The following is a 17195-nucleotide window of genomic DNA, read 5'->3' on the forward strand; positions in this document are numbered from 1 at the left end:
AAATTCCAACATTAAAGATAAAAGGGTATGTACATACTGCAAAAGGAGAGCTGAAGGAAGCATCACAATGTATCTTCACTGCAAACATGTAGCAGCAGCAAAGGGGAAACAAAAATAATACACAATGCTTCGATTCATCACATTATCAGTAAGATCAATTCGTTAAACTAGCCAACATTGCCTCATTTATGAACAAGGACAAGACTTTTTACGCAGAGTTCCTTAGTTTAGTATTACCATGCCAATTCATTACAGGAGGGATCCTAAAAACATCACTTTCTGCCCAAAGCAGTAAGAACATGAGCCTATTGGGCTGACATCTAGAGCTTCTTCCTCCTGCTGCCTACAGAACAAAACCATCAAGGCTCAGTTCTTGTTTTCGGACGAACACAACCACAGAAGGGAACCCTACTCTTCTTCTTCTGCGCAGCATCATTTTTGTCCTTTCTTGCATATACATAATCCCTCAAGAGCAACCGCGAACGCTTGTCAGAGACTTTGACCCTTTTGTACTCATACTCTTCCTCGAGTTTCAGTAAGACGTATTGTATCTTCTGAAGTTCGAGGTCCAACCTTGCAACCTTTTCTGATCCTTTCTGGACCTGCTCCGATATTCTCCTTCTGCTGGAATAGCCTTCTAGCTCAGCATTTACCTCAAATGCAGGATAATTCTCAGCCTTCTTTGTCAAACTGTTGTTGAAATCTATCTGTTCCATGACAGAACCCTCGATCTCCTGCAGTTGAGATCGAACGCTGCTGTACTCGGAGCTCGTGGGAGACTTTCCCTTCAATGTTCCCTCAATTTTCTGCTTCACTTCCTCAATGCTTGCTTGGATGATTAACAGCCCCTGAGCATCGGTAGTGAGCTTCTCAAGAACATTCTTGCTCCATAATTGCTGAGGTTCCAGGGATGCTGTTGACATCTCGAGTCTGTCAATCCCTAGGTCTCTTCCTCTTGCTAGTTCAAAGGAAGGGTACTCACTCTTTACCTCCTCCACCGCCTGTATGTCATGTTCAGATGATGAAGATTTTGCTGTTTGGTTCTTGCAATCCTTCTCTGCAGTCTCCCAGAGTTGAAGCATCTCATCATCAAGCTCTGCATTTGCATCACCACCAAGAGGGTAGACAGTGGCTCCAGTGCCGTAACGTGAACAAGTAGATACCTGATCCAGTTCAATATCTTTCATTATCTGCACTTGCTTCCCTTTGGAGTTATCAGCATCATATTTTTGCCTATCATCATCCATGTTTTGCTCTTTGCGTTCAGTGCATGAGACTTTTCTTGTTTTAAGATCTTCAATTTCTACATTAGCTGCTTCCAATTTGGCAGCAGATTCAGTAAACTCCTTATCTCGGCGGTCCTTGGCATCTAATATTACAACTCGGAGTGCTTCAACTCTTGCAATTAAGTTTTGCAACTCCAAAACACCAGATGATTTGTCTTGAGATTCCGAACCACGTCTGTCCTCTTGCACAAATTCCTGAAGAAGTAAAAGAGAGCGTAAGTGAATATAATGAATAATATTGTTGCTCTGAATGCGACTATATTAGAACAATCTAGTTTTCATCATGACAGAATGCTACTTGTCAACGAGAAATATGAATATTTTGTTTGCGTCTAATGGATATTTTTTATTGTAAAACAATTGCACACTTATCCCGTATCCATGGAGAATGGAAATTGTTCCCTAGTTTCACAGGAAAGATGAAGCAGCATACCAATTTGCCTTCTTTATTAAGTTCTGAAAGTAAAAGAGTGCCTTCTTCCAGCCTGGCTAGCTGATCAGACAGAGATGCTACAAATTGCTGAGATATGCTCATCTCGGCCTTTAGTTCTGCGTTTTCTCCTCCCATGCTAGCAATCCTTTTGTGAAGGTCATCAACATATGAATTCCTTGAGGAGATTTCTTTCATTAGCATTGCCCTTTCGGTAATCATTCTTATCTCAAGAGCCTCGCATTCCATCATCAGCTCAAGTAAGTGTTCCTCGTAGATCATGACATTCACTGAACAAGTTATCATATCACTCACCAGTGAAACAATTTCCTTTTCATGCTGCTCAGCTTCTGCTGTCACCATCTCAAGTGTAGACATCAAACTCTTTTCCTTCTGTTTATGAATGTCAACTTCTCCTTGCAACGCCACTTTTGCTTCGCAAAGAAGAAGAAAATCATTATCCCTTTCAGCAACTTGTTCAGTTAGTGTTGTAATTACCTTCTCAAGTTCACCTTTTACCCCTTTTGCATCTTCCATAGAAGCCTCAAGATCCCTGAGAACTCTGCACAGTTCCTGGTTTGTCTCTTGCAAGGATTGATTCTTCTCATCTGCTTTGCATAGCTTATCATCCTTCTGCATCAACTGTGCAATGACACTATTGAGTTCAATCTTCAATTTCTCCTCCCTTTCGCTACCTTGCTGCAACCTTTGCCCCAGTTGTTCATTCAACTTAATATGCTCATGATTTTTGTTTTGCAGAATAAGTAATTCTGCCGCTCCTGTCTCTGCTTCTTTCTCAAGTTCACACTTCTGCCAGTGCAGATCTCTGGAGTCAAGTACTATCTGTGTAAGAATTGTTCCAAGAACAGATAGCTCAGCCTCCATGAAGACATTTCTATGTTCACTTTCCTCCTTATGCTTTACATGGTTGAAAGTTTCAAGAGACAAAGTCTGCAGCATAATTTCATCATGAACCACACCAGGACGCCCCAAGTCCTCACAGATATTGAGGATCTTAATTTGCTGTGAGATCCAATCCCTTAGGCTCTTGTTGTGATTCAACAATGCTTTCTTCTCCTCTTCTTCATTTTTGGCTTCCTCCTCGAGCCGTGCTATCATTGCCTCTGCCGAATGAGTGGCCTCCATGAACTTCTGGCATTCATCAAAGAGAGCAAAGTTTTTGTCTTTCACATCGGCCAAACTATTATGCAAGATCAATGCACTGATAGAAGCATATGTACATTCTTGCTGTTCTTGGTCAAGCATCTGGTCCATATGACAGATTTTCTCTCGCAGAGAAGAAACTGCCACTTCAAAGTCATTTATCTGTATTTGGTGCAACCTGAGCAAAGCTTCATGCTGTTCATTTCTAATTTCCAGCTGATCTTGTAGATTCCTAAGTTGACTATATAAGAGATCTTTCTCTGCCAACAAGGATGAGTGCTTGTCTCCCAGATCACCATGCTCATCTTCCAGAGATTTCATAGACAGTGTAGTGCTCTCCAGCTGACAGTCAAGAAGATTTGAGTCAGATATCAATGGGACTGTTCAAGCAGCCTTTGAACAAGAATAATATGTTCTGTACTAACAAGGTTACTAAAGACGTATGAAGATTTGAGTTAGATAGTTAAGAGTGATGGTATAATTGAGTGATACCTGGGAGAGAATATTGTCCTTTTCAGCAAGATAAGACTGAGACAATTCTTCTGAAGCTTCTAACTTCATTCTCAATTCTGCAAGCTCAGAGTTCACATTAGAGAATGAAGTCTCGAACATGGACTTTTGCTCCGAAACTTCAGCATACTTTTTATTAAGGACATGCAGTTCTAGAGCTAGAGCATCCTTCTCAGAACTATGCAAGGAAACATCATACTTGAGTGAGCTTTCCGAATCTTCCAGTTCTTTTACAGTCTCCTTCAGAGCTTCCATTTCAACAATTGCATTTGAAAATGATTTCTTCAAGATTGAAAACTCGTCTGATAGTTTCTCCATGCCACATACTTTTTCCTCAAGCACCTGCTGGAGTGTTGCTGCTCTTCTATTTAGTGCCTCCATCTCTATTTCCAGTGAACAGTACTGCTTCCCCAGAATTTCCTTATCTCTTATCTGATGGGTCAATTGTTGTTGAAGCACTTCATTTTCGCCAATTTGGAGCCCCACTTCGTTTTTAAGATTTACTTGCATTTCCTTTAACATATCCAGTTCATCATGAAGACCTCTGATAATTGATTCAGAAGAAAGATTTTGTTCACCAAGGATACGGTTATCCTCTGCATGCTTGGATATCATGTTCTCAAGGTCCATCTTACTGTTCTCCATCTCATTCAACTTGCCATTCAGCCTCTCGATCTCCAAAACCAACATACTCACTTCTTCCTGAGACTGAGAATGCAGATTTGTCATCATAAGAAGAGCTGCTTCACCTTCAATGTGCTTCTGTGCTTCATCTTTCAGGCTAGTCTGCAAGGCATCCACCTCTTCTCTCTTCAATTTGAGTTCTTTATCAAGCATTTGCCCTTTTTGTTCAGAACTCTCTAGTTCAGCCTGCACCTCAGAGAGTTTAATTTCCAGATTAGATACTCTCACCAAGGACTCCTTCTGCTGAAGAAGAGCCGTGCCCTTCTCGGAGTTCAGCAGCGAGATAGTTTTCTTAAGCTCCGAAGACACGTTTTCCACTTCATTCAACTTTCTGTTCAGCATGCTAATCTCTAGAGCTAATCTATTTACTTCTACCCGAGAATTAGAATGTTCATTAGTCATCATGAGAAGAGCTTCTTCACCCTCAGTACGCTTCTGGGCTTCATCGCCGAGGCTAATCTGCAAGCTATCCACCTCTTCTCTCTTCTGTTTGAGTTCCTTGTCCAGCATTTGCACTTTCTGTTCAGCATTCTTTAGTTCAACCTGTACCTCTGAAAGTTCAGATTCCAGATCAGATGTTCTTACCAAGGACTGCTTGTGCTTAAGAAGAGTTGTGTCTTTCTCGGAATTCAGAAGCAAGATGGTGTCCTTAAGCTCGGAAGATAGGGTTTCCACCTCATTCAGCTTTCTGTTCAGTGTCCCGACCTCCAGAGCCAGCCTATTTACTTCTTGTTGTGACTGAGAGTACAGATTCTTATTTGAGAACAGCAATGTCTCAGCTTGCACACGCTTCTTGCCCTCTTCTTGCAGACTTGACTGCAGAAATTCCACCATGCCATTCTTCTGTACAAGTTCTTGCTCCAGCATCTGCAACTTGTTCTCAGTCTTCTCCAGCTCCAACTGTATCTTCGAGACTTCTGAATTCAGGTCGGATACTTTTTCAAAGGACAGACGCTGTTGAACAAGTGCTGCCTCTTTCTCGGCATTCAAAACACAGATGGCGTTCCTAAGTTCACATGATAATTCCTCTACAACCAGCTTGCTGTCCTGCACGTCGCTGAACTTATTGTTTAGATTTTCAAGATCCATAACAAGCCTACGCACTTCTTCCTGAGATTTGGAAAGCAGGTTTTTCACCATGGTAAGTTCTGCTTCCGCATGCATTCGTTTATGGCTTTCCTCTTCCAAATTATTTTGGAGCCCATTCACCTCCTTTTTCTTGTGTTTGAGTTGTTGCTCCAGCAACTGGACTTTCTGCTGATTTTTCTCCAGTTCTGACTGTATACCAAAAAGCTGTGCCTCTAAACAAGAAACTCTGTCTGAGGATTGCTGGTGTTGGAGTAGCATTGCATCTTTCTCAGAATGCATCTCTGAAATGGTGCTCTTGAGTTCTCGTGAAATGTTCTGCAGATCCAACCTTTCATTTTCAACCTCGCCAAGCTTGTTGCTTAAGGTTTCAAGATTTTGTGCTAGAGTCTTGGCTTCTTCCTGCAACTGCAAATGTAGGTGCTCTACTCTGCGAAAAGCTGTTTCGGCACGGATGCACTTCTGGCCTTCCTCTTGCAATGTACTTTGGAGGTTACCCACCTCTTTGTTCTTGTGTTCAAGTTCTTGCTCCAGCATCTGAGCTTTCTTTACAATTTTCTCTGTTTCTGAATGTGCCACCAAAAGTTGAGATTCCAAGTATGATGCTCTCTTTGAGGACTTCTCTGCTTTCTTGACAATCTTCTCTGTTTCTAACTGTGCCACCAAAAGTTGAGCTTCTAGGCACGATACTCTCTCCAAGGACTTCTGCTGTTGAAGAAGTGATGCATCGTTCTTAGAATTCAGCTCTGAAATCATCCTCTCATGTTCTTGCGACATGTTATGCAATTTAAAGTTCTTATGTTCCAGGTCACCCAATTTTTTGTTTGATTGTGCAAGGTCTTGTGCCAGCCTTTTAGCCTCTTCCTGAGACTGGGAATGCAGGTCTTCCATTGCAAGAAGAGCTGCTTCCTTTTGCATGTGATTGAAGTGTTCATCTTGCAGCTGAGCACGTATCGCATCAGCTTCTTCTCCCTTCTGCTCAAGTTCTTGCACCAGGATTTGTACCTTCAGTTCAATCTTCCCCCGCTCTGATTGTGCCTTTGTGAGCTTAGATTCTAGATCAGACACCTCCTCAATGCACTGCTGGTGTTGAAGCAGAGCCACATCCTTTGCAGTGTTCATTTGTGAGATAGTGCTCGTAAGGGCTTGGATCTCCCTCTCAATTTTCCTCTTCGAATCCCCCAGAGAGTCTATGTTGCCATGAAGTTCTTCTATTAAGAGTTCAGAAAATTGCTTCTGTTCAGTAAGTTTTGCAACGTCCTTCTTCAGCTCGCATACAGTATCCTCCAGGTTAAGCTTCACCTCCTTGAATTCACTCAACCTATCATTTGCTGCCCTCATCTCTAGAGCCATCATACGCACCTCTCCCTGAGATTTACTGTACTCTTTCTCTATGGTGCACAGATCATCTTCAGCCTGTTTGCGCTTGGCACTTTCATCTTGCAGACTAGAGTGGAAGATCTCCATCTCCTTTCTACATTGTGCAAGCTCTTGCTCTTGCAACCCGATCTTCTGGTTCAAAATCTCAAGCTCAGATTGCATTGTGTTGTTACGTGATTCAGCACAGTTTAGCTTCTCAACTTCCATCACCATATAATCAGAGAGTTTCTTAAGTTCGGTGTGTGCCTTTGAGAGCTCAGACTCTAAAGCCGAAAATCTTTCAGTGGATACACTGTATTGCAGAAGGGCTGCATCTTTCTCGGACCTCAAACATGAGATGGTGTCCTTGAGGCTTTGGCTTTCACTCTCAGCATTGTTTGCCCGCTGAGACTCAGATGAAACCTGCTGTTTCAGACTTTGACTCTCCGCTAATAATTTGGAAATTTCTTGTTGCAGTTTCATGATATCATCTTCTTTCCCTTTAGCATCTGGACTTTCAAAACTGAGGCCTTTTCTTACTTTCCCATCAGGAAAACTGACACGATGGGCACTGTCGCAGCTTGCAAACAAATCATTGAACTGTTTAAGACCTTTGCGACTTGAACTTATTTCATCAGGGTGTGTACCACTCCTCTTGACAGTAAATAGCTGTGGTGACACACCAAGTGCATCCTTGTGCAGATCATCAGGATCAAATGGTGCACGTAAGGGTATCTGCATCTCTGGTGTACGTGGCTCAACTTCTTGGCTTGAGGGCGACTCCTCAGACATTGATGGCATCTGATTTGGAAACTCTTCTGAAATTGTTCGATGGGCCTGCCGGAGTGCTCCAGTAGCTTGATCATACCTTTCGGCTAAAGCACGGTATGCTCTGTAAAATTCTTCCACATGTTTCATGAGCTCGGGGCGTTTCTTATAGTACATTTCTGCTCTCCTTGCAAAAGAGTCGGCATCTTCATTGATAAGTTTAATCATCGCTTTGACCATCACATCCATGTCTGTTTCACAAGAAGAAATTCAATTAGCATATATAGCAGATTATCCATTTATTTGTATTGAAGTTTCAATATTGTAACCAGCCTCTACATGATGCGTCAACAAGGTCAATACAAAATGGTCAGAGGCAAGTGTAGTTCAGAAATAAATATAAAAAAGGACTGGACATGTTTAGTACTCCCTCCGTCCAGGACTGTAAGGCGTTTTAAAACTTTGACCACTATTATGTGCAAAAATATATAGATTCAGCACGCAAGAATAATATAATTGAAAAATTCTTTATGTTATATATATTGTATATGTTTTTACTATTTTTTATGTATATTATTAGCCAAAATCATGCACTGGAGGCTGTGCAAAGTCAAATGTGCCTTACAGTGATGTAAATAGGGAGTAGAACAAAATGCGAAGGTGGAAAGCAAATCTTCCTGCATAATGCAATAATCCCCACTGAACTCCCACAAATCCAACTAATAACAAATTAAGCCCATTCTGTTCCTATGTATTCCATTATCCAAATGCTGACACAGGTACGTAAAATAAATGCTCTGGTAACAAGTACTAGTACTTGTGAAATTCTGTTCCTCGTAAATCATAGAGTAGAAAAATTAAGTGTGTGGAAAATCATGGCATTTAGGTGAACTGGAATAATGATAGGTTTATGCTATTATTAAATAGATGAATTTTGCAGTGTAGAATAATCGTATTACAAGCAATATGCTTTAGTTTATCATTTTCAACGTGCTATCACAAACCAATATTCTATTCAGTGCTACGTCTCTGTGTTGACTAAAAAACTATTCCAATCGAAGCCTGGAAATTTTGTTAGCTCCATGGCCCTGTTTTGCTGTCACCTTTCTATCTCAGTGAAAACTGAAAAGTGAAAACAGAAGAATTGCCTGCAATTTTTCAGAAAAATGCATATTTCATATTACTGAACTCTGGTTCCGACAAAAAAAATTCACTCAGATTATAAGTTTTCTGGAACTGAGACGATGGTCCCAAATGATCACCAAGATCAGAAACCACGAGTTATATAGTAAAACGAGAGATATAAAGAAGACTGCACAACCAAAAACACTAGCTGGTATTTGATCCAAAGTAGCAATTTTGCATCAAAATATTATTTCAATTTAATTGCTTTTTGGCAAACCTTTAGTAGGAGTTCAAGTTCAACTGGCAATTGGCAACCAACATAATGAGCTACCCTACAAATTACTGAGATCGGGATGTTTCCAGACTTCCAGCACACCAGCTAGGCAGATATCCAGTAAAAACGAACGTTAAACTATCAGCCAGCAAAAAAAGATTGTATATGCACAAAAATGGCTAGCATTTCACGCACATTATATCCTTAAGTGGGTTGTTATAAAGCTTAATGCAAGGGTCGACGAAAATATCTTTGCTTGTGTATACTCATTTCGATATCAAAACACAGCCTGCAGCTAGATTCAGAAGAAAGCATAAACAATAATGAATTGCATGGAAAACGTACCAGTAAGATTCTCCTGAAGCCACTTGGAGTTTTTCGGGCTGATATGGCTAACCCACAACCATGAGTACCGTGTTGAATTCGAATCATGACGGACTAAAGTCGCCATTGGTCGAGAGGAGCAACGTAAACCACCACCACAGATGGCACGATATGTCCGAACTTCTTTGTTGCTCAGAACTGAGCAGCCATACCCATGCCCAAGTGGTATATCATGTTTGACGACACAATATGATTCTGCAGCTCCAGAGCAAGGATTCGAACTGCTGTGGAGTATGTCATGCTTCCGGGCAAAGCGGATAGCCAGGAGCCCAAAAGGCGCACATAATTTCCCAATTTGTAATCAGTCTACCTGCAGCAATGCACAAGGGTAGATGGTGGTCAGCAGTTGAAAAGAAGGGTTTCATCTATCAAATCTTACATTAGAAGAGACATGTTGTGGACAAATCTGTTCACCTCCCATCCACGAATTTCCTGATAGATGCAGCAGAATGGATGAAACCCTGAACCAGCCTCAGAGCATACGAAGACAGATTAATAATCCCACTGCATTGCGGAGGAAACAACAGTGTTCAACAAAGTGAATGAGTATATCACGAAAACAGACTAAGATGTAAAAAATTTTGTAACTGTGTGTAGATACATGAAAATGCTGGGAAAACAGGGGCAATGCTATGGAAAAGGAAAATCAGGAGAAAAAACAGAGAAAATAAGAGTGTCACTCCTTCACAAAAAGTGCCGAACTTCAGCACATACCAAAAACATAGGAGACCAATGCTACGGCAGAACGCACAAAAGGTGTCCCCTTGGCAAGCAAAACTAGCAAACCAAGCAATGGCCTCCCAACCGGAGCAACAAACCTCGGGATTCACCGGCCATTGTTCTTCCCCATCCCACTAGCCAGTAGAACACCCACTAGAAGGCACAGGGCAACCAACAAACACCAGAATGCATCAGAAAAAGATGAATCTTTCAATCAAAGAAACGCAGAACAGATCAAGAACGAGCAGCTGGGTCGTGGATAGAAGAAGCAAAGGCGTTAGGAAGAGATCCAATCTTGGAGCGGTGGAGGAGAGGAGAGCAGTGGCGTACCGCAGTGGACTCTGTGGGAGACGGCAGACAGTGACTGGTGGCAATGGAAGCAAGATCCCATCTCACAGCGTCACCCCCATTGCCTATGGTCTATGGTCAGGTCAGCACTCACCACCGGAGTCTTTGCAGCGTTAAGTGTGTACTCTGCACTGTGTACATGCCGAGAAAAGGCTGTGAAACGCACAAAGGAAAAGTAGAGACACAGTACAAGCCGCACAGGAAGGGAAAAAAGAGAGAGATAAGTTTGGGTTTTTTGATTTGATCGCGGCATTTTAGGTGCGGCAATAAAAGTAGTCCTTGAATCCAATAAAAATGAATCGACTAACTGTGCTTTCTGAAAAAGTAAATCGAGTAACGGTGCTGTTACTAATTGGCAATAAATCTGGCGTTAAAAGCCTGAAATAATGCACAGGCTTAAATGTGTCTATTTCAGGTTCCGTTTTCCCATTTACTTACCTTGTATTGCAGTGTCTATACTACTCTCCAGTATTTTCACCCAGACCGGAGTATATTATACGGAGTTTTATAGTACAGTAGTAGGCTTCTTCTTTATGTCTGTCTCTCCTTCTTTCCTGGCCTGGTGATCTCTGCGGTTTATGCTTCCCAATGTTCACTTTCACATGTGTTCTTTTTGTGTTGGGTCTTGTCGAGAAACCCAAAACTATGTTTACTGCAGTCTCACTCCACAGCAGGCCATGTTGATCTGAAGAAAGCACAATTTGACCTGATGTGGTTCATCCAGAGGCCCGAGGAAAAACCAAATGATGATTAGGTGTGATCCCCATGTGACACACACACAAGCACTTGCGCATCCCCTTGCAAAAGTGGCTCCTAGAATAATGTTCATTTGGCATCTCCCCGATGATCTGCCGGACACTGCAGGTTGTTCATTTGGCATCTCCCTTGATCTGGTCCTTCTTCCCTCTCTGTCGGATCTCTTCGTTGGCTACAAATTGCACGGGAGCTGTAAACAATGAGAAAAAAATCAGAGCAATTGATCTGAGCTTGGGTGGTAAGCCTAATCTCCTCCTTGCAGATCAGACACAGCACTGTCGTCTTCACTTGTGCAGGAAGTCTTCAGGGGAGAATTATGTCACCATGCGGTAGTTCATCAACGACACTCCCACGAGGACCGCGACCAGCCAACCACCATTGCAGTGCAGGTAGAAGCAGAGGCCGTAGTAGTACTGCTTGGCTACGGTGTGCAGCCACGCCATCCACGGAGGAGTAGGGCCAAATTCGTCAAAGGGATTCCATGTGACCAGGGAGGGGCGAAATAATCAGGCATGGCCACTCTTGCTGCTGGGTCCCGACCAGAATCCCCATGGATCGAGAAGGGGAAGAAACGGACGGCTTCTGCGCTAGCTCACGTGGCCGCCTCGTGGCTCCCGCACATGGCGTGTGTTCCTCTTCCTCCACCTGCAGCTGCAGCAGGCGGCATTATTGCGTCGGTGGAGTGCAGCCAGGGGCGCCATGAGATCGAAGAAGCTCGATCGCCGACGCAACAGACTCCCCCGCCGCGCGCCTCCAACCCCTTCGTCGTACTCGTTCTCCGGTCGCCGTCCGGTGAGGGCTGCCCGGGCGGCCGGCGAAAATCGTTTCCAGTCTAGGGTTTGGCGACCTGCGAAATGGGCCTTCGAGGACAGGCTGGGGCTTTCCCTTTGGTCAATGAAGGCCCATGATAACGAATTACAAGTCAAGGATGGGCAGTTTTCTTCTTCTCCGTCCGACCTGGCCTACATTTAGTATAGCCCAATAGCCCATTCTGCAAAACTCTGGGCTGTCATCATCGAGAATAAAGAAAGAGGCCGGCCCGCCACCATAAACCCAAGCGGCTCTTTTCCTTTTCTTCCCATCTCTTGATTGCTTTTTCCTCTAAATTTTTTTTCAAAATCTCTTGATTGCTTTTTTGCGCAAAGCCGTCTCTTGATTGCTACTCTGCATCTCTGCTCTCATCGCCGTACCAGTGAATTTTGCTTCTAATCGGCACCCCAATATTTCTCATTTTGGTTGGCAGATTGTTGCCTCTTTTTTCTCTGGTTGCAGGGCTATTTCATCGTATCCACATGACTCGGATGTAACACACGTGGACTTGTGATGTAAACAGCAGCTGTTGTTCACCATGGCATGATCACAAGGGGGCGACATTTTCCTCGGCGCATATGCAAGCTTCAAGAAGAAGAAGAAGAAAAGGCTAGTGCTCAATCATGAATAAATAGATCGTAGTCCCCGTGCTCGTCTCTTGTCCTTCCTTTGACACTACAGGCTTACGAAGGTCAATTAGACAGAAGTAGAACACCTTGGGTTACTCAACTCCAGCACAGAGTCATCAACTGCTGCACTGTATTTATTATTTCCTGAACTAGAATGGCATTTCCAACTGCGGAACGAAGATGCACAGATCTGGAAAGAAAGCGAAACCTTGCCTTGGCAACCATCTCTCTGTCACTCGCTATTCAGATGCACGAGCTCCGGTCAGTAAAATTAAACTTGTTCTCCCCGGCAGCTGCCAATAAACGTACCGGCGACCCAAGTTTGTTGCGACGGCACTGTACATGACTGCATTTTCATGCATCCTGCTGCCGCGATCTTTGTCACGCGCGATACTTCACTTGCAACTAGCCCTCCTTTGCTGCTGCGTGCATATATGTGCAGCAGATGGACCACTTGAGTTGAGAAGTTGAGACTAGAAAAAAAAAAGTCGAGAGCTGAGACCATGGCTTTTGTACTTCAGTTTTGCCTGCGTACGTACGTAACGTACTGCACGCAACGGCAAACGGCACTGTATATATAGGTGACTGGGTGAGGAAATACTGTCGTCTTTACTTGGAGATTTTGCTTCTGCGGTGCCAAATCTCCTCGGATTGTCGCAGCAACACGACGGGTTTGGGTGCCATCTTGTTGTCTTTGTTGAGACGGGGTGACCTTTTTTTTTGTCTAAAACCTTGAGATGAGATCGATGAGGGTGATGGGACATGTAAGGTACGTACAACGCGATGCAATGCACTCTGGGGCTTTGAGATGCGCATGCTCGGGCTCGACACGAGCAGCGCCGGGCCACATTCCAATGATGGCCACTCGATGCGTTTATCAAGGCTGGGAGGGCCCGTGTGGAGCTTTTTGCAGCAACAAAAATGGTGGATGCAGACTGACTGCATCCAGGGACGAAGAGAGAGGTGCCGTTGGATGGGACAAAAGGGTTGAATGCCACAGAGAACGCGTGATCCACAGTCGCACCAATCGAACAACGCATACATATACGTACGTCCCCTACTCAGTAGAGGCTTTCAGACAATGGAATCAGCCGCTTTGCTGCACAAGAGTACTGGTACCACTTTTGTGCAGGATTTAGTACCATCATTTTCTTCAGCATTTTGCCCTAACGTGGCTCTTTGTTTTTGTTTCTGGCTCTGGCTTGAGTTTTGCCTGTTCTTGCCGTTATGGAGACCGAGAGCGGGGAATGAGGGGGGGGGGGGGGGGGGGGGGGGGGGGCAGGGCGGCTGCAAAGCTGACTGAAAAGATAAAGTCAAAGAGGGACGCTTTGGCCAAAGCTTTGTAAACACAGATCCTGTTTTGACTGACTACTCCACAGCCGTCACAGCCCAAAGGCTGCATAGGCTTCCAGTTCCGGAGACTTGGCAGGCTGTAGTGGTGTGCATTAGTACAGTTTCGACGATCCTACTTGTATTTTTCTTAGGCCAAAGCTTTGTGCCTGCATGGTTTGATTTTCTTTATTTCTTGTGCTATCATCATCTACATACTTCAAATTTGTGTGAGCTTACTGTCAAATGAGTACTAAACTACCGGTAGCAATGTTAGCAGCTTACTGTCAAATGAGTAATCTCTTGGAAATCAAATTGCAAGTCGCTACTCCCAGTCGACCTCAAATTAATTTCTTGGAAATCTGACAAATACACTCAGCCCACGTTAATTGTGATGAGCACTACTCTTGACAGAATGGCGCAACAATCTGAAGCTACAAGGGTGAGCGTAGGATTCCCATTTCTGGAGATCTGGGGAGAGCGTGCACGGCCAAGATTTTATGGCTAATCTAGACCCTGAAAACCTGCTTTGCGCTGGATTCCATATTTAACCTGACAAATGTCTATGCTGCCAATCATTCCAAATTTAGTGCCCCATGATCCCCTAATTAGATTAGCATAAGTGCTCTCTCGTGTAGCTTAGCATGCACTAATATTGGAGCTGCTGTTGGTCATGCGTGCCCTCGTCTCAAGAAGATTGGCCTTGTCTTGGGAAAGGGAGCAAATGTGCCCAACAAACTAGCCAAGGGTGTACTTTCTGATTGATTAATCAACCTAGGCATCAGTCCAATCCCAGATTGGAGCCAGTGTGGCGTCGAAAAATTAAGGACCAGTTGGTGGTAGTATAAACTAACCATCTTTCCCGCCCACCCGTGCAAATGCAATCTCTCCTACGAACAGTGGGTCCCGTGAGTACAGTGAGCCATATGCCCAGCTCCTAGGAAGGATCACCAATTCACCATGTTAAATGTAGCACTGGTGCGAGAGTGGATTTCCTGCACACGGTGGCGACCGCACTTGAAATCCCGTCCATTCGCGATTGCATGGAGATTTGTGCCATGAAAACCAAGAAACGTGGTATACATTGCAAATACGAGAGCTGGTAGTATCGGAGAGCAGTGAAAACACTGTTGCAGAAGGGACTGGTCGGCGGGCCATTCAGTAAGTACTGCGCGTGGGGCCCTGTATCTGGTGGGAAATTTATGGCCGCTCGGTTATTACCTATTGCGAAGCCCCTCGTGAGTCCTGTGCCACGATCCCCTCGGTCCATACGCCGGTGGAGGGGGAGAGGGGTCCGGCTACGGGGCGAGCAGCCATGGAGGAAATCGGCGTCGATGTGTACAGGTACGGCCTTCGCGATGCCGTTTCAGTAACGCCCCCTGGGTTCAGATCACTGATTCCTAATGTATCTGTACCTTTCGAATCCCGTAGCCAAGCACGAGATCTGGGGATCGATTCGGCAAACATGAGCTATCTCGCGCTACTCAGTCCGTTCGCCTTGGACGAAGAAGGTGCCCGGGACTCCAGGGGAGGGGCCGTCCAGTCGGACACTCGGTCCGTTGATTCAAGCGCAGTGGCGACGCCGGTGGAAGGGAGAAACGACCTATCGGGCGAACAAGATTTCATCGAGCATGGAGTGGTGGAAAGCGCAACGCGGACGGACAGGCCAGAAACTGATTCAGACGAGCCCCCACCTGCGTGGAAAAAAAAGGTAAGGAACAAATTTGCTGTGACGCTAAGTAAATTGCGAACTGCACATTCTTTCTGATGGGATTGCAACTTGTTATGCTCTCCCCGCTACGAACACGATGCCAGGCTCCGGATTGGAGTGCTGCCAGATTCGAAGCAACGTACGGTGGGGAGGATTTCAGCTCTGGAAGAATTGTTGACGAGATATGCAGAGAAGAAATCCGACGTAGTTGTCGATCCAGTGGTTGGGACAAAGTTCGACTGGCTCGCAGAAGCCTATGATTTCTATAATTTATTCTCCTGGGAGGTTGGGTTCGGGATAAGGTACGGAAAGAGTAGGAGAAATGTGAAGGGATCAAAATGTATGCAGGAACTCGTCTGTGGCTGTGCGGTAAGTGTTCGTGGATTTGAAGCTTCTGTTGATGATGATTATGAGCCACCTTTATCTAACCAGTTCATCACACTCCTACAGGGTCGGCCAAAGCCTAACACAAGGTCGTCCATGTCAATGTGCCCCGCTCTCGTAAGATTACTCCGCAGCAATGACGGGACCTGGTATGTATCGGAGAACATGCAAGAGCATAACCATGGTTTGTCAAGAACGTGCGGTGAGAAATTGCATTGGCCATCTCATAGGCACATTGACAAGTACAGTAAGGACGCGGTGAAACAACTTAGGGAGAACAACGTTCCTCTCGGCAAGGTGTACATCATCATAGGTTCCATGTTTGGGAGGATGGAGAATGTACCTTTCACGAAGAGGTCGCTGCGCATGCTGTGCGGCAAAATGGGGAGAGAACAAGCAGATCATGATGTCCAGAAAACCATGGCAGAATTCGCTAGGCTAAAAACAACTGATCCGGACTTCGACTACACTGTCGAGGTGGATGAAGACAGTCCTGTGAAGACATTAATTTGGAGTAGCGGCCGCAGCCGGCATCAGTACCATCATTTTGGTGATGTGGTTACTTTTGACATGACATACAAAACAAATCTCTATGACATGCCTTTTGGGTTGTTTGTGGGTGTCAACAATCACTTCCAAAGTATAATCTTTGGAGGGGTTCTCATGCGTGAAGAGAAGATAGAAAGTTTCGTATGGGTTTTCCGGGAATTCGTCCGGATGATGGGCCGGAAGCATCCTGAGACCATCCTCACTAGTAAGCCTGTGTCGATGTGATTCATGTGCCCCCAGAAATATATTAACGTCATGCTAATGTTGGGTGCATCTATTTTTCTTACTAGACCGAGCGAGAGCTATGGAGGTGGCTATCCGGCGGGTGTTCCCAGACACGACACACCGATGGTGCAAGTGGCACGTCCTAAGGAAGGCTAAGGAGCAGCTAGGGCCTTATTACACGAAGCAGAGCGACTTCAGGGCTGCTTTCCATAAAGTGGTGAATGAAATGCTGGCGGTCGATGAATTCGAACGGGCATGGCACCTAGTACTCAGGCAATACAACCTAGAGAACCACCCGTACCTCATTCAGGTGTATGAATGCCAGTCCAAGTGGGCTAAACCATTCTTCAGTGGAAAATTTTGTGCTAGGTAGACCAGCACACAAAGGAGTGAGAGTGCAAATCATATGTTGAAGGTTTACGTGCCTCCTAGATCCCCGATGCATGTTTTCGTGAAGCAGTATGGGAAGCTCCAGCACGCCCGAGAGTCTGAAGAGAGTTTCCAAGAAAGGCGTACCAAGTTGGTGAGTACGTACACAAGATAAACTATTAAATTATAGAAAATTTTAACTACTTCTGTCTGATAATGACCCTACTAACACCCAGGTTGGAGTTGTCCCGAGGATGAACTTGCCGATCAAGAAACATGCCAGCAGGGTGTACAC

General features: G+C 44.7%; 1 protein-coding gene across 3 annotated transcripts; it reads right to left on the bottom strand.

The window, feature by feature from the left end:
- Positions 1-103: 103 nt before the first annotated feature.
- On the bottom strand, positions 104-11691 carry LOC100826726 (protein NETWORKED 1D). 3 transcript variants are annotated; one of them, XM_010230865.3, is made up of 7 exons: positions 10577-11691; positions 10121-10269; positions 9485-9574; positions 9032-9380; positions 3373-7538; positions 1720-3222; positions 104-1481 (listed from the first exon to the last, which is right to left on the bottom strand). In XM_010230865.3, exons 4-7 carry the CDS (start codon positions 9135-9137, stop codon positions 360-362), a joined length of 6897 nt encoding a protein of 2298 aa, XP_010229167.1. In that variant the 5' UTR covers positions 9138-9380; positions 9485-9574; positions 10121-10269; positions 10577-11691; the 3' UTR covers positions 104-359. The 3 variants fall into 3 exon arrangements, with proteins under 3 accessions (XP_010229167.1, XP_014752245.1, XP_014752244.1); XM_014896759.2 differs by lacking the exons at positions 10121-10269; positions 10577-11691 and adding an exon at positions 9889-10114; XM_014896758.2 differs by lacking the exons at positions 10121-10269; positions 10577-11691 and adding an exon at positions 9785-10114.
- Between the last annotated feature and the right edge of the window lie 5504 nt (positions 11692-17195).

Source organism: Brachypodium distachyon, chromosome 1, assembly GCF_000005505.3.
Source record: "Brachypodium distachyon strain Bd21 chromosome 1, Brachypodium_distachyon_v3.0, whole genome shotgun sequence".
NCBI lineage: Eukaryota > Viridiplantae > Streptophyta > Magnoliopsida > Poales > Poaceae > Brachypodium > Brachypodium distachyon.